Source organism: Acomys minous (assembly GCF_964271855.1).
Source record: "Acomys minous genome assembly, chromosome: 11".
Lineage (NCBI taxonomy): Eukaryota > Metazoa > Chordata > Mammalia > Rodentia > Muridae > Acomys > Acomys minous.
Genome location: NC_140492.1, coordinates 59,898,566 through 59,922,374, shown reverse-complemented (window position 1 = coordinate 59,922,374; position 23,809 = coordinate 59,898,566). Strand labels below are relative to the sequence as shown.

The window sequence follows — 23,809 nt, the reverse complement described above, 5'->3', positions numbered from 1 at the left end:
AGAGGTGAGCTGGGCGCTGTGGCCACTGATCAGCTTATATGGCCTAGGCAATGTTTTCTTTCCCTTTCTGGACCAGGTTCTCTACCTCAGACTCAAGGAGGATCTACGGGAGTTCCAAAGTCCTAAGGTTTTCTTCTCACAAGTTAAAATTCTAAGGTACAATCCAAAAGTGAAACCCAGTTGTCAGCAAACCTCCTAGTTATGGTTACTGTGCAAAGTCCCTGACTTTGCCATTCATCAAGGGCGCAGACTAACTGAAAGGGGTCAGGTTTATTGAAAAAACAAAAACAAAAAACGAACCCCCCCAACACTAACTGAAAGGGGTCAGGTTTATTGAAAAACAAAAACAAAAAACAACCCCCCCAACCTTTTTATTTTTAATTAGAATACAATTACTGATGGATCGATTTGGAATGTGTACCTGCATAGAGGTTAAAGGACAACTTGTCGGAGGTCCTCTCCTTTCCCGTGTGCATCCCAGGGATGGGATTCAGGTCATGAGGCCCAGAGTCAAGAACCTTAACCACGTGAAACATCTCGCTGATCCAGCCTAATGGTTTGACACACACAATCTCCGGATTTCTGGTTTTGCCTCAGTAACTTTTAACTACTTTGGAAAAAATTCTCCTGGGCTATGGAGCAGAGACGTCCCTGTTGCTCAGAAGCAGCTCAAAGAGCTGGGCAGCTGGAGACAGCTCCCCTTCCTCAAGCAGCGGGCTCAGTTCTAGAGCAGGGGTCCCAGGGTCCCTAGGGACTGTTTGCTGGGCTTTGAGGTCCTTGAAATTTAAACCAGATGTGAGTAGCTCAGCTACAGGTGAGAGTTTTTGTTTTTTCGAGACTGGGTTTCTCTGTGTAGCCGTGGCTGTCCTGGAACTCACTCTGTAGACCAGGTTGTCCTCAGAGATTAGCCTGCTTCTGCCTTCTGGGATTAAAGTCGTGCGCCGCCACTGCCAGGCTTTTCAGGTTTCCTTCCTTCTTTCCTTCCTTCCTTCCTTCCCTCCTTCCTTCTTTTCTGTGCGTTGGTGTTTTGCCTACATATATGTCTGTGGTTATCAGATCTTGGAGTTACAGATCCCTCCAGCCCCTGGTGAATTTCTTAAAAGGACCGCCGTAATATAGGTAACTTCCAGGAGCAGCTCTGGGCACGGGGACTCAAGCATGAACGCATGAACCAATGAATGAGAAAACGAACAAGTGAACCTATTTTCACTCTTAAACGCGCTCACACTGGGAGTTAAACTACTCAGACCTAAAAACCCTCAAACTTTTAGCAAAGTAACCAGTCTCCGTTTTACATCCCATCCTTAATGAAAATGCGAATCATTTAAAAAAAGAAAACTAGTAAAAACTGGAAGACGTTAACTACCTTTCCCCCCTCCTAATCCGTTCTTCCTCTGCTCCTTAACGTGGGTGATGGGGCAGTCTGCTCAAATTCATTTTTCCCTATTGGGGTTCTCACCCCCCCCCCGCCCGGGGGAGGCGTGCCAGGCACTGTTCCAGCCTTGAAGTTGGCCAGCACGTGTTCAGTGGTGTTAAGGGGTGTCTCGAGCCTGTGTCTTGGTTCTGTCGCGGGCGAGGGCACTTCACTCTTCCCGCACCTCCAGCATCTCGGGTCTGGCGCGCGCTAGTCCGGAACCGCAGGGCCACCCTGGTGGGCTAGGGCGAGGTGCAGGCTGGCCGTCCCAAAGCCACTTCGGACCACCTGTAGAGCGCGTGTGTCAACTCCTTTGTCCCTAGAGCCAGTTGGACCGGAGCACCTCTAAGCCAGGCGCTTCCCTCCGGATGCTTACGCCCCCAGCCCCTCGCAGTTCTCTAGCTCGGTCCCGGCCCTCCTCCCTTTCCCAACCCCAAGGTAGCAGGGCCGGGAGCCCCGGGCTGGGAGCGAGCCGCCTCCTCACTTCTCATTGGCCGAGAGCGTCGGGGAAGCAGTCACGTGGGCGCGCGGCAGGCCAGCTCCGGGGCCGCCATCTTGGCGGAAAGTTTAGGGGGAGAGCGACTGGGGGCGCGGAAGGAGGCGAGGTTCCGGGGGTGGGGCGGCCCGGAGGCGAGCGGGCGAGCAGGACCGCGGGGCCTCGGCGAGCGGGCAGGCGGCGGCGGCGGCCGAGGCGGAGAGAGAGAGCGGCGCGGGAGGGGGGGGGGGTGCGGCCGCCGACGGGAGCTCCTCCCCCGTCCCCTCACCCCCTTCAGCTGAGCTCCAGGCGGGGCGGGGCGGGGTACGTGGAGCGGGGCCGGGCGAGCGGGTCGCCGCTCCGAGTCCAGCCGGAGCGCACCGGGGCGCCCGCGTTCGCCGCTCGCGGGAAGTTGGCGGAGGCGCCGCAGGTGTGGAGGCCGCGGAGAGGTGCTAGAGCGAGCGGCGCGAGGGCGGCGGGCAGAGCGGCGGCTGTCCGGTCCGGTGTCGGCTGGAGTCGCCGGGAGGAGGCGAGCGAGGAGCCAGGCAAGCGAGAGGAAGGGGGCCCCGAGCGGGGCGGCGGGGAGGGGAGCAGCCCGGGCGCGCGGCGGGGCACGGGCCGGCCCGCGGCAGCAGGTGTGAGCGTGGCTGGCACGCCGCGGCGGCGGCCCCGCTCCTCCTCCTCTTCAGGTGCGCTTTGCGGAGGGGGACGCTTCGGAGGACCATCCCGAAGCTGGCTTGGCTCTGCCCTTACTCTGTTGGGGGGGATGTGGACCCCCCGAGATCCAGCCTTCTGCCTTGGCTGGCATTGCTGGGGTTGGAGGCGCTTGCTTTTCACTTGGGAAAACTTTGGAAGGTGGGCAGTTCGACCAAGGTTGGAGTTTTTCCTAGTCATGAGTTTTTTGTTTTTGTTTTTGGTTGCGGGGGTAAGGGGTGGGGCGGTAAGCTAATGGAGCCACGATCCTGTTCTTTTCGTTCAAGTTTTCCTTCCTGTTTTGTGTCTGTTAAGGTGTTGTGCCTTCCTCCTGATAACTGGAGAAAAATGCCGGTCCGGAAGCAAGGTGAGACTTTATTTTGGAACAGTCTTGTGGCTGTCACTTGCTGCAGCGTATGTCACAGTTGTGATTACTGCTTTTCAAAGATTTGTGTGACTTTGATGAATCAGCAGGGACTCGCCTTCACTGCTTATGGTGTCTGTGAAGCGTCTCATCGTTTCAGAAGGTGGAAAACACCTAGAAGTTCATTGAACTCACTTTCCTGAATCCCTAGTCATTAGAGAAGAAATCAATCCCCTGCCGTGTCTTTTTCAGCAGCTTTGTTGCTTCACCATCTCACTTCGTTATTCTTATTCAACAGTCTTTCGTGAACAACTATGGGATACTAAGAATTGATGTTTAGAAACACTTAGGCTTTGGTTATAGGAGCAGATTGTAGATAATTTGTTCTTGTCTGGTAGGCAGTCTAAAACTAGGTTGCTATCACTTTGGTTAATTAGATGGTATTTTAATATTGGAAGATCTTATTCCACAATTAGCACAGACTGCTCACCTCCTTCCTCTACGGCGGTATAAAGTCTTTAAAATATTTGTCTTAGTAGGGGTTAGGAATACGGGTGTAGTAGACTTGCAGGCCCTGGGGGAAGTCTTTGGATGACACAGCACATACCACCTTCCTGTAAATAGGAGTGTAGATACACACAGACCCGTAACACATATGAGGAATTTTAACCGCCCTTGTCTTTTCAGATACCCAGAGAGCATTGCATCTGTTGGAAGAATATCGATCTAAACTAAGCCAGACAGAAGACAGACAGCTCCGAAGTTCCATAGAGCGGGTTATTAACATATTTCAGAGCAACCTCTTCCAGGCTTTAATAGGTGAGAGTTAAAACTTTCATGCTTGTGACCACTGGTCCACTGCACGAGACGCTTCTCTCTTCCTTCAAACTTCAAGTGATGGTGTGCTTGCCTTTCTGTGTGATAGCCCTTAACTTAGAGCATCTTCAGCGAGTCTTATGTTTTCCAGTTTAGGCCACTTTCCCTTCTAAAGACGTTTAATTACCAGGAAAAACTTAGCAGTATGATTATTTCTGTGCACTTTGGGAATAGCATTTCATGTCTTAGAGTTAGCTATTAAAAGCTGGACAAACCGTGGAAGTGTTTGGGGAGCATCGAAGCTGATGGCTGAATTGCTGTTGGTATGTCTGTGTGGTTGACTTAATATTTTGCTAGAGTCCTTGAAAATACACGAAGGGTTCTGTTGTGTTTAAGAACTTTCATCCCTTTAAAATACACCTCTGGTAAATTTGGTATTTGTGGAATATGAATTTTAGACTTGGAGAATTATCTCAGAGGTGATCTTGTCTAATAATTACCTTAGTCTACAGATAATATTGTAGCAGTCTTGTTCCTGCCTGTATCTTAAATAGGAGATAGTTCATTGTCTTAAAGAATTGGACAAATAGTCCAAAGTCCTGCATTTAGTTCCTGACAGTATCAGTGATTAAATATCAGAAAACTCATTTAGCTAGTTTAGGCTACTGTAGTAACTAACTGTAGAATGTGGGTGGTAAAACAATGGGCTTTTACTACTTCATAAAGTAAGTAGGTCCTTTTTAAAAGTGAATTTTTTGCTTTTCACACCGTCTCCCGTACGTGAAAGAAGTTGATCTGTCTCTGATCTTTCGTCATGTTCTTTAGAAGTTTGCAAACCACTGTGCTAGATTATCTAGTGCTTCCAGGTTAAGAATAAGATTCTTTAAAAAAATGTATCGACTGTATAACATGTTCAAATAAGACATACTTTCTCACATTGTGTTCATTTTCTCAGTAACTTTCCAGCAGATAGGACTGATGTCTTTATGTATGTGTGTATGTGAATAGATTAATTATTGGTGTAATTTGAACAGTTTTCAATGTGTGCCTTTTCAGATACCTTACTGCTACGTTGATGTTCTTTACTGAATTTTAGAATTACAAATATTTATAAGAGACTTTGTAGACCTTAAAACCTTTAAAATTTAGTGTTATTGCAGACTTAAACATACATTAAAGATAGAGAGATGATGGACTGCCTTATATTTGTCACCCATATTCAGAGATTATCAACATTTTTTGATAATGTTATAGAGGACACTTTTGCATTTGTATTTCTAAGCTATGAAGCTTAAGGTCCAAATGGATCATCAAATCTATTTTTTGGAGGAAAAAAAAAACAGCAAATGAGGAAGAAAAAAAATAACTTTTTAGTTACTTGGTTTTCTAGATTATCATTAAACCTAAACAGTTTTATTTAATAGGGATACTTTAGAAAAACCAGTATGACTTGTATGTACTCATTTACATATGAATGCGTATGTAGACGGTAGTTTTATATGGAATGGAGCTGCAACTTAAGAAAACTGAGTGGTTACTAAAATATAGAATCGGCCCTTTCTGCACTGTGGTTGGACGTGCTATGTTTTGAGGCAGTGATTGCATATTCTTCCATTGTGATCATCTTCTACTTAAGTTTGTGCTAGAGAATTTTATTTGTCTTTATAATTTTGTTAGCTATCAATGTACTTTGTTTTGGGGACTTACTTGTGTTTTAATATATCATAGTTATGTTAGTTATGTACTGTCGGATTTTAGTAGAACAAAAGTAACAGCTTTTAGGCATTTTGCAATAGATTTGGTAGTGGTTTTTTTTGTGTGTGTGTGTATTATAATTGAGTAGATGATATTACTGTACTAATCATTCATTCTTTGGCACACATTATAATTTTAGCACTTGTAGCTGAGGCAGAAGGATCAAGAATTCCAGGCCAACCTAGACTAAATAGTGTGTTTAAGGGGAGTCTGAGCTACCTAGGCCTTGTCTCAAAAATAAACAAACAAACAAAAAAAAACTCACGACAAAATATTTGTCATGCTGGCTTCTCATTTTGAAACTTTTTAAGCTGTTAAGATTTTTAAATTTACATTTTAACCATTGTTTTTGAAAAGGTATTGCAATGTGCTTTGCAGCTGTTAAATTGCCCTGTGTTAAAAAGTAGTCCAAACGCCGGGCATGGTGGTGCACACCTTTAATCCCAGCACTCGGGAGGCAGAGGCAGGTGGATCGCTGTGAGTTCGAGGCCAGCCTCGTCTACAAAGCAAGTCTCGGACAGCCAAGGCTACACAGAGAAACCCTGTCCTGAAAAACCAATAAATAAATAAGTAAATAAATAAATAAATGAATAAAAGGCAGTCCATTTTTCCAAGTTTATACTGAAAAATTACGTATTGACTTCTTTCAGCAGTAGCACTTCTTATTTTCTAAGCTGCTGCACGTGAATGGATATCTAGATTTAAAGGAGACATAGGTCTCAATGACCAGAGCCAACGAAAAGTCACTTGAGTTTCAACTAAGTTTTTCCTTTCTTTTTTTGAAGACAAGGTCTCACTATGTAACCTTGGCTGGCCTAGGACTCCATATGTAGATAAGGCTGGCCTCAGACTCATAGAGATCCACCTGCCTCTGTCTCCTGAGTCCTGGTATTAAAGGTATGTGCCATCATGCCTGGCTTGAGCTAAGTTGTTTCTTCAGAGTCAAATATTTACATTTATATCAACAAGATACATTATCGCACAATTGTTTAGAATTTAGTTCCAAACATATCTGGTGATTATTTTTGTGTAAAAGGAAAGTAGTATCTTTTTGTCATTCATTCAGGAAGTCTTTGTAAGTGTAGTATATTTTATTTTATATTCCTGTATATGGTATTACATATGAAAGTTAAATAGATTTAACATGGTTTGATTACATCAGAACCCAGTGATTTCAGGTCATTTTAAGGTGTCTAGGATTCTGAGTGGCTTCAGGAATCTGGAGATTTCATACCAATCTACTCCTGTAACAGTTTTTGCTTTTTTCTTTTTGAGACAGGGCTTCTCTGTGTAGCTTTGGCTGTCTTGGACTCACTTCGTAAACCAGGCTGGCCTCGAACTCCGCAATCTGCCTGCCTCTGCCTCCCGAGTGCTGGGATTGCAGGTGTGGGCCACTGCCTGATGTATCTGTTTTCTTAACATACCCCTTTCCTTGTACATAGGATTCTGTTTCAAGATCTGTCTCTAGAGCCTTGGGTAAATTTACTCATGTGACTTGCATGTTTTTATTTTATTGGTGTGCTTTTATCTATAATAAAGGTATACCAGGGATTAAGCCCATGCTAAATACGTATTTTACTATTGGGCTGCAGTCCCAGTGCCATAATTTTTAAGCTTTTGTTTTGTTTTTTAGGGTGTTTGTTTGCTTTGAGACTGGGTTTCTCTGTGTAACTGGACTCACTTTGTAGACCAGGCTGGCCTTGAACTCACAGAGATTTGCCTGCTTCTGCCTCCCAAGTGCTGTGATTAAAGGCTGTGCTATCACCTCCAGGCTTTTTACTTATTTTTAACTTTTTCATGTATATAGTTCATACTCCCCACTGTTTCCTCTCCAACTTCCCCTGGGGCATCTTAACTTTGCTGTTGATGTTAGTTTTTTTGTTTTTGTTTTTTAATAGTTCACTGAGTCCAATTAGTACTGCTTATATGTACACAGGCGTCTACCAGTGGCCACACAGACTAAGAACGTGATTCTCCCCAGCGGCCATTCCCTGCCAGTAGCTTCTCAGCTAGCCATGGAGTCTTGAACTCCTAACCCGTGCATACTGGAGCTGCTGTTGGCTTGATCTTGTGCAGGCAGCAAGAGCTGCCATGAGTTGATGAGTACCCTGGCCACACCCTGTTCAGAAGACAGCATCTGACAGTACTCCTCCCCCTGCTTGTCTCCTCCCTCTTCTGCAGGGTTCCTGAGCCGTGGTGGGGAGGGACCTGTTGATGGAGATGTCCTGTTTAGGTCTGAGCAGTCATAGTCACTGGGACAGTTTTGATCAGCTAAAAACTCACATTAACTACTGTCCACCATAATAAGAAATCTCTGGCCAAGGATAAGAACTACACAGAGGGGCCAGGGAAGCCGTGTGAGAGGCTGCAGTGAGCCTTATTTAGACATTAAAGTTTAATGTGTATATTTGAGAGGGAGGGAGGGAGAGAGAGAGTAAAATAGAACTATAGTGAAGCAATTAGCGTATCATCTTGCATACTTTTACTTTTAGTCAGAAACAGCTAAAATCTGCTTAATCTAACAAAAAATCCCCAATATTGTCCAATTTTAACGGCTTTAGTCCTCTCATGCTGAACATTAGAATCCTAAATTTGTTCATTAGCCGTACATACCCCACATATTTTAAGCTTTCCCCCAGGTCTTCCTCACCCACAGGTTCGTCCTCGCTCTCCATATTTGAGCTTTACACTCTTCCACATGCATGGGAAGCCAGGCAGTGTTTTTATGTGCCCAGCTTATTTTATTTACGTCTCTAGGTCCATTCATGTTGTGATAGATGAAACTTTTTGTTAAAGAATGAATTTGTGAAATAACAACAAAAAAACGAATTTGTGTGTATGAATTTATATGTATGTACATACACAGCACATTCGTAAAGCATTCATGGACATTGACATTATTTCTGTGTTTTATGTATTATGAGTGAGTCTGCTGGGAACATGGGTGTGCAGATATCCTTACAAGGTGGTGATTTTATGTACTTTGGATGTATCTGTCCCCAAAAGTGGGATTCCTGGGTTGTGCTTTTAATTTCATTGGGAAACTAATACTGTGGTTCATAATGGCTTCTTCACAGATGTAAATTCCCACCAGGAGTGTAGCACGGTTCCCCTTTTGTTCTTGCCACCATTTGTTACCTCTAGTGTTGTATTGTGATGATGGGCATCCTGAAAGTGTGAGATGTTCTCACTACGTCTTCAATGGTTTTGCGCTCCTTTCTTTCATCCCCTTCATCATTTTTATGTCTATGGGAAGAAAATGCATATTTAGATCTTTTTTTGTTTTTGGTTTTTCAAGACAGTCTGCGTTAGCCTTGGCTGTCCTGGACTTGCTTTGTAGACCAGGCTGGCCTCGAACTCACAGCGATCACCTGCCTCTGCCTCCCAGGTGCTGGGATTAAAGGTGTGTGCCACCACGCCCAGCTGTTTAGATCTTTTGATAACTTTTTTTGTTTTTTTTGAGGCAGGATTTTTCTGTGTAGCCCTGGCTGCGCTGAACTCACTTTGTAGACCAGGCTGGCCTCAAACTCAGAGATCCACCTGCCTCTGCCTCCCTGAGTGCTGGGATTACAGGCGTGCACCACCATGCCTTTTGATTTATTGAAGCTTTTTTGTTTTGTTTTTGTGGCTAAGACATCATATAACCCATGAAAACTGTATTGCTGAGGATGATATAAAAAGTAGTAATGGCTACGTTTCAAATATTTTATGTAGTCCTCAATCCTATGAGGCATATTCAACAATGAGGTGGTTATACCAGTTTATAGATTAGAAGTCTGCTATGGTACTAAGATATAGCTAGTTTTACCCATGGACCCTCAAGTACTAACTTTTGTAGTGTAAAATTAAATTCTAATTTGAATCCAGAACCTCTTCTACTTCATAAATTAAAATATTCCTTATTATTATGTTCACTGTCATTACATTAAATGCAGTAATAACAAGTTGAAGACATGGTGGTCTGTAGGGTTGTTTTGTATCATTTTCAAGGCGAATGTTTATAATGAATCAATTTTGTAATCAGGATTTGAGGACTTAGCACTCTCTGTAGGTAAAATGTCAAAATTGTGGTTTTTCATAAATGAGGTTACATTTTAGCCTGTTACTAACTTGTATTTGTAAGTGTGTATGGTAGGTTTGAACAGGAAAATAAATAGGATATGGATTAGGCTGGAATTAAGAGAATTTTATTAACTTTTCTTGTAGTGGTTCTGATTTAATTAGGCTGAGTTATTTACTTCCTTACTCCAGTGCTGCAACATTGTTCTGATTTCGCTGGATCTGGTTGAGTTTTCCTTTGAACCTTAGAATAACAGAACTATGCAAGCATCTGTAGCTGCTTGAAAACTATTTCATCTATGGAGGATGGAACTTTGCCTCTGTGCAGGGTAGAGGCTGGGATTGGCCGTTACTTTTAGTTGTCACAACTCTAATCTGGAGCTCTTTCTCCAGCCTTTCTTTATACCTTTTATGATTTCTCCTTGTGTCTCTGTCCTTCTGAGTAAGAGAGAGAGGGGGCGGGGAGGGGCAGACAGACAGAAACACTAAGCAAGCATTCTACCTCTGTGTGAGATATATCCATGGCCCTTTGAAAGCCTTTTTTATTTTTCTATTTCTATTTTAGACAGAGTCTTGCTATGTTGATCAGGATGGCCCCTGACCTTGCTCTGTGGCCTAGGCAGACTCTGAACTTGAAGTCTTCCTGCCACCATGTCCCAAGGAGCTCCAACATTGACATTTTTGAGTAATACAATTTCCCTCTTGACACCTTTAAAAAGAGATTTACTTTTATTTTATAGGTAGTAGTGTTTTGCCTGGATATATGAATGTATTTATACCACGTGCAGTGGTACCCATGGAGGCGAGAAGAGGGCATTTGATCCCCTGGGACTGGAGTTACAGACAGTTATGAGCTGCCATGTGAGCCCTGAGAACTGAACTTGGGTTCTCTGGAAGGAAAGCCAGCGCTGCTAACTGCTGAGCTGTCTTTTCAGCTCCTGCTCTTAAGCTTTTCTAGGTTTTTCATTTGAGATTTATCTGATGTTTGTTTGTAATTACATTCAGATTTTGTATTCATGGTTTAGGATTCTGTAAATCCAGAAGCATGCAGTGTCGTCTTCCCTTCCTTGGCTGCATTAATTTTGATGACCTAATTATATGTTGTCTGATTTCTCTTCTTTCTAGTAACTTTTCCCCTTGCACTTATAAATGCATGTGTGGACCATTTACGTATCTTACTCTTGAGCAGAATCATGAGTGATGCTTGGCGGCTGTTGGAAAGCAACAGTTAGCTAATAGCAGCATTCCTCTGCATTTCCCAGCTGACACTCGCCATTTTACCGTAATCAGGAGCCCTTTCTGTTGTCTGTCATGAACTTTGCAGATCTTTGTTTCTTTTAGTAGTTATCTTTTTTTATCTATTTTTTGGTTTTCTGAGACAGGGTTTCTCTGTGTGGCCTTGGCTGGCCTGGATTTGCTTTGTAGACCAGGCTGGCCTGTAACTCACAGAGATCCACCTGCCTCTCAGAGCGCTGGGATTAGGTGCATGCCTGTAGTCCCTTGTTTCTATGGCGTGTCTTGGTTCTTTAGCACTGTACTGATTTTTTGCATAAGGTGGTGCATCGGGTCCCCCATGTGATTACCACTGTACACCTTTGAAAGGGAATGTTCATGTGGTAGTCAAAGGATTTCTAAAGTATGGAGATAACTTATTTTTATGTACTAGTTTGACATCTACCATGTTTCCAATGTGTGAAATATAAAGTGGCTATAATACTGAAATTTTGTAGGGTATTGTATTTCTTTTCCTTGGGGATCTAAGTGGCTTTTACGGTGTAGCTTGATTCAGAGTAAGCTGATGAACTGATCGATGGTTTTCCTTCAGCAATGACAGGTTGTATTGTATTGCTGTGCTGCTCTGTAGTAGTATTCCCTGTAGCCCTCCAAATGGAATCTAATATAAAGATAGTACTTAGCCCACCTAAAACATTTAAGTCAGACAACTGTAGTTTTTGTAAAGTACAAGTAAATGTTATTTTGTCTATCTGTACAAATACTTTGATTTTGTAAACTGTCTTACGCAAAACAGTAAAGCTGTTTCCTCTGTGAGAACTGATTAAAGTTCGCATGTAAGGACAAACTGGAGAGCTGGCTCAGAGGGTAAGAGCACATGCTGCTCTTGCTAAGCTCTTGGCCTAAGTTCCCAAGGGCCTACATCAGGCCTCTCACAGACACCTGTGCCTCCACTTCCAGCATTCATGTGCACATACTACATTTTGATACTCTCACTCAAATGCACACACACTCAAAAATAGAATAAATCTTAACAATTTTAAAATTATATAAAGTGTAAAATCATATCTAGTTAAAATAATCCCAGAAAATCTTTCAGAAATTTAGTACTATTGCTTATTGACTATATCATAGTTTGCTTTTTCTCTAATGACATGTTTCAGTTTCTTTAGTTGAATACCAGATGAAAGAACTGGCTTAAGTGACTTATTCTAAAAAGAATTAAAGAAGCCCCCTCTACATAGTGAGGTACAACAAGAAGCTCACGCTGTAAGTGGCGCCTGAAAACTGAGACTGTTGCTGCCTTATCTCGTGTGGTATGTGATAGCCATATACTTGGGAGGCTGATAGGGAGAGCTGCTTTGTGTGTGTTGCTTACTGCAGTTGAGTTTGTGTAAATGTGTAACTTCTCTGCATCATACATAATTGTTTTTATTTTCCCAAAATATATTGACAGACTTCTTTCTATGCTACATTTTTACCATTTTAAATGACTGTTTATATAACTAGATTGTTTTCTATTAATGGCTTTCCAGGAACTAGTTTTTTAATTGAATTTTTTACATGAATTGATAAACATTGCATTCATGGGCATACAAGTGTGCGCATCCATCCATACACATGTGGGTTGTTGTTTTGCATTCTTTATTATACGCATAGGATAAATTGTCAGAAGTTAATTACTCGGTTAAAGGGGCATACGTTTTAAGGCTTTCTTTGTAATTTGCAAAATACTCTTACTAATGTTATATTGATGTCGTATTTTAGGCAGTATTTAGAAGAATGACTAGTTTACTTTAATATAGAGTGTTATATATCTTTTAATATTATCTCCTCTTATTTGTGGAATGTTCTTTGAGTTAGTTTGATTATTTTTTTTAATTTCTGAATTCCCCATTTATGTCATTGTACCCATTCTTTTTTGCCTTTATAACATTAATATTGGGCATATTAACCCTATCTGGCATGTAAATCACAAATAACTACTCTTGTTTCTTATGTATTTTTAAACTTGGATTTTAAAAATTCATGTTTGTTTATGGCTAGATTTATCAGTAGATAGGTGTTTTCTGCTTGTGGTATCATGCCCGGAAAGGCTGCCCTTGATATTCTAGTCCCCAAGATTATTATCCTAATCTGTCTCCAGTGTTTATGGAACCATTCACCTTCATTCAAGACTTTAAAAAACATTTTAACTTGTGTGTATGTTTAATCACTATCGGCATGTACGTACACTTATGTACAACATACACATATATGCACTAAAAAGGTGTGTTTTAATGTTTGGTGGCTATGGTTTAAAATGCTATAGCAGCTGGCCATGGTAGTGCACACCTGTAATCCCAGCATTCTGGGAGGCAGAGGCAGGTGGATCCGTGTTAGTTGGAAGCCAGCCTGGTATACAAAGTGAGTCCAGGACAGCCATGGCTACACAGAGAAACCCTGTCTCCAAAAACAAAAACAAAATAAAAAGGTGGAATAGTACCTTAATTACATATTTAAACCTCTATCACTAAACATATATTCAAATTGTGAAAAATGAAAGCAATAGGAGAGTAATCTGAAGTTGTCTGAGCAAAATAAGGGTATATCACCAGAAGCAAATTGACGATTAAATTGACCATGTTGATTTTTTTCTCAGTTCTGATTTATTCATGTGTTTTAATATTCGGTGTCAATAATAAGGACTGCTCATACTTTTATGTATCAATACTGTGAAAACAGAATGTAACTATAGAAAAGTAAATTATAATTAATGCTGCAAAAGTTATAGCTCTCAGTACAGTTTTATCAGAAATTACCACATTTACCACCCACTGTAAAAAAAAAATAGTCTTTCAGCTTTACTTTGAAAGTGTAATAGAGTATAGTGGTAAAAAATGATTGATAACCTAATGGATTAGGAATAATTACAAACTTCCCTGAAAGTGCTGCAGAAAGCTCATGCAGATATGTATAACAGATATAATTAACATAACTGACTCTTATTTTTATTTCCTAATCTGCTCCTGTAAAAATGGTGGTGAATTAGTAGAAAAAAACTATAGAAGGAAATACAGGAGTGCTAAAACATATCTTAAATGAAACTACTTGCTTAAACGAATCACAGTTGAGAACCTTACTGGAATCACTGGCAATCTGTTTTATCACAGTGCAGTTCCATTTTTCTATTCATAGTCTCAAAAGTGCTCTCCCTTGATTTTAGACTCAACTGGAACCCTGCATGTGTAGTTTCTAAACAAAAATCCAAATCAGAAGGTCATAAAAAGTTTGTACATATGCATGAAAGAGATGAAATTTAAATACATTGACTTAGTCCTAAGAATCAGAAGAATTATTCATATCTGTTTAAAAAAACATTTTTATGGGGCAGAGAGATGGCTTGGTGGGTAAAGGTGCTTGTAGCACAAGCCTGATGCCCTGAGTTCAGTCCTCAAAAGAGAGGAGAACTGACTCTGAAAGTTGTTCACTGACTTCCACGTGTGCCTGTGGCACACCTGTGCCCATACTCATAAATACACATTACATACAAACAAAATAAAAATTTTAAAAATCTTTGCAAGTCTTTATGTAAAAGATTTACATTGCTTTTATTACTTTCTTAGTCGGCTGACACTGGAAGAGGAAGTGTAGCATTCCAGAAGTACCCTCAAAGGTGGGGATATGAGGCCAGAGTGTGGACTTAGAAGGGTGGACATTTTCAAATAGGCAAAGAAACTTCACAGTTTTGGGTGATGACCTACATCATCCTAAAGAGAAACACCTGAACAAAGGCTAATACTAACTCAGGCTCAAAATAGAAAGTCTAGACATAGATCTAAGACTGCATAATAATTCATATAACATAGAAGGTATTCCTAATCTATGAAAAAGTATTTTATTTGGTGGAAAAATACTGTGACTGGAAAGTCACAACCAGTAAGAAAATATTTGTGAAACATTTATCTGACAGAGGTGTGGCACTCAAGTACACAAAAACCATATAAGATTTGGCAGTAAGAAAAAAATCCACTAAAAGTGAGCAGAAGATGCAAATACCTCACTAAGGTAGTCAGAAGTACCCAGTCAATATATAAGAAGATGTCTAATTTAAAGTACCACAGGGAAACCGGGCAGTGCTGGCGCACGCCTATAATCCTGGCACTCTGGAGGCAGAGGCAGGCGGATCACTGTGAGTTAAAGGCCAGCCTGGTCTACAAAGTAAGTCCAGGACAGCCAAGGCTACACAGAGAAACCTTGTCTCGAAAAACCAAACCAAACCAAACCAAACCAAAACCAAAACCCAAAAACAAAATGAAATACCACAGGGCACTGCCAAAGAAAATGACTACACTGAGTCAGTAGAATAAAAGTTCAAGCCAGTGTGGCTACACGAGTGAGCTTACACCATCCTGGGATACAGACCGAAATCCTGTTTAAATCCAAACAAACAGAAATGTAAGTAGTGCTACATGCCTTTTAAAATGCTTAAAATCTGAAACACGGATACAACTTAATGATGGCAAGGCCGGGAATAGCACACACCATTTATGGGCATGTGGAACGACAGCCACATCAGAGGATTATTCAGCCAGTTTCTTAATAATTATTCACATGTTACCCAGCTGTTACTTATGCTCCTGGGTATGTACCCAGACAAGTGGAAACATGTCCACGACAGCCCTGCCCCTGGCCTGCTCTTCTTGGCTTCTGTCCACTATAGTGTAAATAGTGTCTGCCACACACTCCTGCGCCTGTTGTTGTTCTGTAACACGCCTGGAAATACAACCAGTTGACCATGGACTGAACATCTTGGAAACCATGAGCCAAAATACAAAATATTCTTTCCTCAAAACCAAACAATACACAGTAAAAACAAGGTGTTGGGGACACAGCTTGGAAGGTACCAAAACATCCTGTGTATAGCAGCTTTATTAGTAATTAGTAAAAGTTCGAATGTCTCAAGATGTTCTTGACTAGGCAAGGAGATGAACAAGGTGTGGTAGAGCCATACAGTATGGAGTATTAAAAAGACAGGCAACTTAACATCTGCAAAGGAAAGTAAGCCAGTCTTTTTGGAATAAATTCTTAGAACTGAGTTATTTGGTAAAAAAAAAAAAAAAAGGAGGTATGCATATGCATTTAAGGCTTTTGTTACCAAGTGTTTCTACCAGTGTTATATCAATGTAATTTATAAGGTAATATATGGACGACCCAAAAGTGATAGAGAGAGCAAAAAAAAATTTGTAGTTTCCAGAACGTGGGAAGTACAAGCACACAGATTTTTAAGGCAGTGAAACTATTCTGTTTGGTATCACAATGATGGAGTACTGTGTCAAAACAGCAAATGTCCGTGTTAAATCAGTGAGTGTACAACACAAGGTGAATGCTAATGTAAAGTGTGATCTTCAGATAATGACAGGGAATTAATAGCTTGTCAGTTTTAATAAATGCAACATTCTGCCAGTGTGGTGGTGGTGCATGCCTTCAATCCCAGCACTCCGAGAGGCTGAGGCAGGAGGATATCTGTGAGGCCAGCTTGGTCTACAAAGCAAGTCCAGGACAGCCAGGACTACACAGAAAAATCCTGTCTCAAAAAGCCAAACCAAACCAAATGCAACATACTAACATAAGATGTTAATAATAGGGGAGTAAAGTACTTTCTACTCAATTTTTCTGTAACTATTTTTTCCCCTTGTAAACCTAAGTTTACTAATTCTAAAAAGTTGTATGAGCTTATAATTTATATTTTAAAATAGGTCAACTTACACTGTATTAAAATAACTTCTAAGTGTATAACAAATTAAAATGTTTATGTCCCCCCCACCCCCACCCTTAGGCTTTGTATATGCTAGGTAAGTACTCTGTCACTGAGTTACATACCCTTTTTCCTCCAATTTTCTCATTCATTCAGAGACATTTTTGTTTTGGAATTTTAAATATATGTACATTATTAATTTTTATTAGTTTTTGCATGTATAGGTAGGTACTTTGCCTGCATGTCTTTGTACCATGTACATTCCTGATGGCCCACAAGGTCCAGAGGGCCATGGAGCTACAGATGATTGTTTTTTGCCTTGTGACCCACAAGTGTTAATCAGGGTCACTCACATGGGCACAGGTGTGAAGTTTCCCGCCAGAGTATGGGTAATTTATGTCACTATGTCATCAAAGACGTGACTACCTCTACCTTTCTCCCAGCAGCCGTCTATGGTCTGGCCATTATCTCCTCAAGGTGGAGCCCCATAAGTCCTTTCCCCATCTGTGACTTTATGGGCTAGTCTTGTATAAACTCTATGTATGTATGCACTTATAGCTGTGTGAATTCATGTGTGCTACAACCATGCCATGTCCATAAGATAGCATTTCATAGCCTCCTACAGCCTTCATCCTAGAACTATTTTGTATTATTATTATTATTATTATATAATATATTATAATACAAAAATTTCAACTCAAACTGAAATTCTCTTTTTGAGTAATAATTATGTCTCAACAACAAACAAACAAAAGCATCTATATAGTGCAAAGTGCCGGTTAAAATGCAACAATTCCTCATTCTGAGCCGCCCGTTTCCACTTTCAATGATTGTTTCTTTTTTGTGTGTCTGAGTTTGATATTATGGTTACTACATATAAATGGAAATACAGTATTTGTCCTTTTATTTCTGGCTTATTTCACTTAGAATATTTTCAAGGTTTACCCATCCATATAGAATGTATTAAGGATTTAATTCTTTTTAAAGGGTAAATGCTATTTCTATGTACACACATAGTGTACTTGATTCATTTACTTTTGAAGGATAGTTGAATTGTCACCTTTCTGCTCTAATGCTGTAATAACCATTGGTTTAGAGATCTGTTAATCTGGTTCAGTCCCTCCTCTCTCTCTCTCTCTCTCTGTGTGTGTGTGTCTCTGTCTCTGTCTCTGTCTGTCTCCCTCTCTCTCTCTGTCTCTGTTTCTCTCTCTCTCTGTCTCCCTCTGTTTCTCTGTCTCTTTCTCTGTGTCTCTGTCTGTCCCCGTCCCCCCCCCCCCCCGCATGTACACTAGGAAGTGGAATTTCTGGACCACATGGTAATTCTGTGTTCTAATATTTTGAGAAGTCACTTTTCTATAGGCGCTAGTTTTTAACTGTTTTGCTTGGGATGCCTTAATGTCTTTACCTTCCTTCTAACCCTCTGCCCTAGGTAGGAAAGGTTAGAAGGGACAGGGGACTTAGATGAGTTTAGACTTAGGCTGGTTAGGGTCATCGGGTTCTTTGGGAAAATATTGATCTCAGTCATCAGGATATCTAGCAGTCCAGCAACAGCAAACTTCAAGCATAGCAGGATGAACAAGCAGCCTTCTTCCTCCTCTCTCCTTCCTCCTTCTCCTCAAAGTTCTCTCCTCTCTCTGGGCTCTATCCTCACCCTCTACCCCCCAGAGGGTTTCTCTATGTGTCCCTGGCTGTCCTGGAACTCACTCTGTAGACAGATCTGCCTGCCCCTGCCTCCTGAGTGCTGGGATTGAAGGCGTGCATCACCATTGCCCAGCTTGGGCTCTGGTATTTATACTTTCCCAGAGTCCTCAGAGTTTCACCAACTCCAGCTGGCAAAGACCACACCACCCACCGAGCCACTGGAGGCTGTTACCAGCTGGCATAGACCACGCCCTGCATGAGACAATTATCAGCTGTGGACAAACTAAAGCAGTCCCATATCCAACACTTGAGATTAAAACAAAAATCTGTTTAATCCATAACTGAGTTTGTAAAGAAACCAAAACTACTACACCCTTCTGTTTTCACTATCAGTTGTTAACATTTTACACTCTCATTTATGAGCGGTGAAGGAGGATTCTAACTTTCTATTTTTTTTCTGTTTTGTAATAGCCATTCTAAGTGGTGTTTACTCAGCTTATTTTGTTTTAATGCTGATACAGCTAAAATAGAATTGATATTTTGTCCTCCAGGTATAGGAATAAACTCCTATAGAGCAAATTAGAAAGGGCTGTTTTGAGGGGGCTGGAGCAGTGGGTCAGTTTTTGAGAGTACTAGTCACTCTTCTAGAGGATCCAGGTTCAACCCCAACCCCTCAAGTCTGTAACTCCAGTCCAAGGAGATCTGACACCGTCTCCCTTACCTTTAAAAGCATTGCATGCATATGCATTGACTCACATGCAGGCAAAACACCCCCACACACAATAATAACAAAAATTTAAAAGAAAAGCCAATCTAACTATATATATGTTTGTGTGTGTATATATAAATATATATAAATAAATGAATAAAGTATAGTATGCATGTACAAAGATATATCATTTACCCTTTAAAAGTAATAAAGTCCTTAATAGATTCTGTGTGGATGGATAAATCTTGAAAATATCCTAAGTGAAATACATATACATATACATATACATACACATACATAAATACATATACACACATACACAGACAAAAAACTTTATATACATAAACACACACACACACACATATATAGGAATGAAGGGGCTGAATGCAAGATTGTTGAATATAATATCTAGAGTTTAGAGCCAGACATGGTGGCGCACGCTTTTTATCCCAGCACCTGGGAGGCAGAAGCAGGTGGATCTCTGTGAGTTCAAGGTCAGCCTGGTCTACAGAGTGAGTCCAGGACAGCCAAGGCTAAACAGAGAAACCTTGTCTCAAACCAAAACCAAAAAATAAAAAATAAAATCTAGAATTGAGGATTTCAATTGACAAGCAAGATGTGAAAATTTTCAAAATGTCACACTTTATTCCTTGGTCATATATATCAATTATAGTGTTACCTTTGTAGAAGGATAGTTGTCTAGATTTCCGCAGGAATTTTTAGCCGTGTGGCTAAAGGTTATGTGCCTGAAGAGGTGGTGGATGCTGCATCGCCTGCAGCTGAGGTTAAGGACTATTGTGGGGCAGGCACCACATGGGTGCAGGGAAACAAACCCTGGTCTTCTGCAGGATCCACCTTAGCCATTGAGCCATCTCTCAGCCCAGTAATAATCTTAGCAGCTGGTAAAATGGGTTGATTTTATTTTTAGTGTACAAACATTAGTTTTTATTTAGTACTTTACTTGGAATACTTTTTACAGTTGTAGTGGTTATTAAACTGAAAACAGAACTACTTTGTCCCTACTGTCTTTGTGAGATGTTAGTCCCCGCCCACCAAAATATTACATTTCATTTATTATAATTGTGTATGGACATGTCTGTGTCACAGTTCAAGTGTGGAAATCTGAGGACAACTTGTGGGAGTCAGTTCTTTCCTTTACTATGTAGGTCCTGGAGATCGAGCCCAGGTTGTCAGACTTGATGACAAGCTCCTTTACCTGCTGAGCCAGCTCACTGGCCACGTGAAAGATGTTTTTAAAGGGCATAATGTTACTTTTAAAATAGTACGAAATAAGAAGTGAAAGTTACTCTAAGTGTTATTTATACTTACTGTTCATGAATCAGGGTAATGTGCACATTGGCTGTTAAGTAGTTCCCTCCCTCTAAAGAATTGTAAATTATACCAGTAGGTGACTAAAGAATTGACATGTGAAATCTTAATGGTGTCGCTGAGCTGTGTGAGTAGTCAGTGCTAATAATATTAATACAGTAAGTTCATGTAATTCCTGGGAACAAAGTAAATTTACCTTTTAAGTTATGCTGTGCTGTGTTTGGTTTCTTCCAGGCTTTGTCATACCTTTAAGTGATTGTTTCCCACTTCCTCTTGCATATGTAGACTAGAGAAGTTGAAAATGTCCTAGTTTTTTGGTTTTTCTTAACTTTTAAAAAATTAATTTATTTTTATGTACACTGGTGCCCTACCTGCATTATGTCTCTGTGAGGATGTTGGATCCCGTGGAACAGGAGTTACAGATTGTTGTGAGCTGTCATGTGGGTGCTGGGAATTGAACCTTAGTACTCTTGAAGAAGAGCCAATGCTCTTAGCTGCTGAGCCATCTCTCCAGCCCCGTTTTTCTCAACTTTTAAAAAATGGTGTTTCACTTTAGTTAGGACAGAACCACTTGAGGATTTCCATTCTTGGTCTGAATAGTGATGATAAAGATGTAAAATTTAGTAATGATTCAACTGAACAATTTATAATAATGATATTAGCCACTATTTATTGAGAGTATATTGTAAGCTAGCATGTACTTGGTTATGCTCAGTTTTTACATAGTTCACAATAAGGCAAATTATCAGAGTCATTTACTTGTACATGTAGCTAATTGATAACAGAGTTAGGAATTTAACCCAGCACATAAATATTTTTTTTTGCTTGAAATTTTTATATATGTATGTATATATGCAATGTATTTTGATCATCTGTCCTATAATTTCCCTAGACTCTTCCCTGTTATCTGCTTCCTACCTTCATGTCCAATACAGTTTTGTTTTGTTTTTAATGGCCTACTAAGTCTAATTAGGGCTCTCCTTATGTGTATAGGTATGGGCCTCTACTGGAGGGAAAATGGGCGACCTCCCAGTCGTCATAATACCTAACCCTTAAAGAAAATGCCTCTCTCCTTTCCACTGTTTGTCAGCTTGCCTGAGGCTTGTGAGCCCCTTCCCCATCCATGAGGCCTTAACTTTTTAGATTTATTTTAATCATGTGCATGTGTGGGTTGTGTGTAGTTTATGTGCATGGAGTGTAGGTGCATCCAGAGACCACAAGAGGGCTTTGGTTACCCTGGAACTGGAATTTCAGGCAATGGTAACCTCTCACATGGGTGCTGAGAACCCATCTGAGGTCCTCTGCAAGAGCACCAGGCACCCTTGACCGTGAGCCATCTCTCCCAAACACTGACTTCTGACGCATGGAAAACAAATGACTTCACACAGTGCCCTGGAGGGTTCGATGTAATTGTGACATAATGAAATGAAGAAAGAGCCTACTGTTAAAAGTATGTGGTTGAACATGGAAACAGCCTAAGTGCCCCTCAGTAGAAGACTGGATAAAGAAACTGTGGTACATTTACACTATGGAAAATTACTCAGCTATTAAAAACAAGGAATTCCCGAAATTTGTGGACAAATGGATAGAACTAGAAATGATCATAATGAGTGACTTAACTCAGAAGCAGAAAGACTCAAATGGTATATACTCACTTATATCTGCACACGAGCCCAAGGGGCATGTCCCACGAAAGCCTTCACTTACCAGGAAAGTGGGACAGAGGGGAGGACATCCTATTGCGACTCTAGAGGAGAGAATCATGGGAGAATGGGGAAATAGAAGGATCCAGAGGGTCCTAGAAACTTACAGGAAGAACATTATGATGAGCTGATATGGGCCCAGAGGTCCTGCTCAAACTATGGCACCAGCCAAGGACAATATGTGCAGTAAACTTCGAACCCCTACCTAGATCTAGCCAATGGACAGGGCATTCTCCACAGTTGAGTGGAGAGTGGGGTCTGACTTTCATATGAACTCTGGTGTCCCATATTTGACCATGTTCCCTGGAGGGGGAGGCCTGGTGGCACTCAGAGGAAGGACAGCACGTTACCAAGAAGAGACTTGATACCCTATGAGCATATACAGGGGGAGGAGGTCCTCTAAGCCACAGTCATAGGGGAGGGAAGTAAGGGGAAAATGGGAAGGAGGGAGGAACAGGAGGATACAAGAATGGGCTAACAATTGAGATGTGATATGAATAAATTAATTTTTAAAAAGTATGTGGTTGAGCTGCACTTGGTGGTGCATGCTATGGCAGAATTCTCTTGGACCTGCCAGCGGTTAACTAAAGACACAGAGACTTATTAATATTTAAAAGCTTAGGCGTTTAGCTGGGCAGACTCTCCGCTAGCTCATCTAACTTCAGCCCCGACTGTTCTAGCCCACATGCTGCCACATGGCTAGTTCTTCACCTCTCTCTCAGCACCAGTATGTCTGTCCCTTCCCATGTCATGCTTGAGAATATATCCGTATTCATCCTCCCCCCACCCCCTTCTCCCAAAGACCCTCTGGAACCGTGGCACCCTTAACCGTGAGCCATCTCTCCAAAACGCTGACTTTGAAGCGTGAAATACTTGGGACTTTACACAGAGCCCTGCAGGTTTTGATGTAACTGCGACATAATGAAATGAGGAGAGCACCTACTGTTAAAAGTATACGGTCCACCTGCACTTGGTGGTGCACGCCTTTAATCCCAGCACTGGGAGGGAGCGACACATGTATCTCTGAGCCACCCTGGTCTACAAAGCGAGTTCCAGGACACTCAGGGCTACACAGAGAAACCCTGTTGGTAGGAGCAGAATTATGTGGTGAGATTGGGCTTATTTTTCTTTCTAATAAAGAGTAAAAAGTTGCCTTTGAATTATGTTGTTTTTGCATTACATAATTTAGGAGATATAAATGCTTTAGAAATTTTCTTTCTCTTTATCTCTAGATATTCAAGAATTTTATGAAGTGACCTTACTTGATAATCCAAAATGTATAGATCATTCGAAGCAGTGTGAACCAATTCAGCCTGTGAGTACTTGGGAGATTCCCAGCCTTCCAAGCAGTACTGTGACATCAGAAGCCCCGCCCAGCAGCCTTAGCCCTCCAGTAGAGGTAAGACAAAGGCTAACATGCTTTTCAGTGATGCGTTTGTTTCTTTCTTTGAAGATGGATAGTTTTTGGAAATAGTAATGAGATAGAGAATAGAGTTAAAATATTCCTTAAAAGTTGAGAATCTCGATTCTCAAAGTTTGTAACTTGTTTGATGCCTGAAATATTTGTTTTAGGATATTAGAAAGTGTTTGTGTGGTCACCTCATAAAGCTCTGCTTGTATAATCATTAACATGGTCATTGTAGTTTTGAAGATGATTTTACTTTGGTATTCTTGCCCAGAGAAAGAATATTATTGTGGCTCTGAGCTCTTACTAAAGTGAAGAATTCTGTTGATTGGCTTGAAGAGTTGCATTAAAATTCACTGAGGAATAACAGTCCTTCCCATCAGCATTGGCTTTTACAGCTTTCTGTAGTTAAAAGTGGCAGCTTCTGTGAGTTTTAATAACTATCTTGGTAATGGGTAATGTTCTTTTTTCGGTTG

The 23,809-nt window shown here is 41.1% G+C and overlaps 1 protein-coding gene and 2 long non-coding RNA genes across 15 annotated transcripts in view; 1 reads left to right on the top strand and 2 right to left on the bottom strand.

Annotated features, from left to right (window-relative positions):
- Positions 1-310: 310 nt before the first annotated feature.
- On the bottom strand, positions 311-2,019 carry LOC311608434. Of its 2 annotated transcripts, none has more exons than XR_014782972.1 (2): positions 1,899-2,019; positions 311-1,702 (listed from the first exon to the last, which is right to left on the bottom strand). It is a non-coding gene; the product is annotated as an uncharacterized lncRNA (long non-coding RNA). The 2 variants fall into 2 exon arrangements; XR_014782973.1 differs by having other exon boundaries at positions 311-1,733; positions 1,899-2,000.
- A 281-nt stretch (positions 2,020-2,300) lies between these two features.
- DLG1 (discs large MAGUK scaffold protein 1) overlaps positions 2,301-23,809 on the top strand; it is a 192,588-nt gene continuing 171,079 nt past the window's right edge. For all 11 annotated transcript variants that reach the window (XM_084800885.1, XM_084800884.1, XM_084800902.1 and 8 more), the window contains exons 1-4: positions 2,301-2,434; positions 2,898-2,949; positions 3,634-3,765; positions 23,161-23,327. In XM_084800885.1, coding sequence (XP_084657011.1) covers positions 2,931-2,949; positions 3,634-3,765; positions 23,161-23,327 — 318 coding nt within the window. In that variant the 5' untranslated portion in view covers positions 2,301-2,434; positions 2,898-2,930. The remainder of the gene's footprint in view (positions 2,435-2,897; positions 2,950-3,633; positions 3,766-23,160; positions 23,328-23,809) is intronic.
- Positions 5,768-23,809, bottom strand: part of LOC311608432 — a 50,586-nt gene continuing 32,544 nt past the window's right edge. The window contains exons 3-4 of one of the 2 annotated variants that reach the window (XR_014782969.1): positions 8,656-8,763; positions 5,768-7,725 (exon numbers count right to left, since the gene is read on the bottom strand). This is a non-coding gene — a long non-coding RNA (uncharacterized lncRNA). Of the gene's footprint in view, positions 7,726-7,746; positions 8,764-23,809 lie in introns of those variants that run through there. The other variant, XR_014782970.1, reaches the window with a different exon arrangement.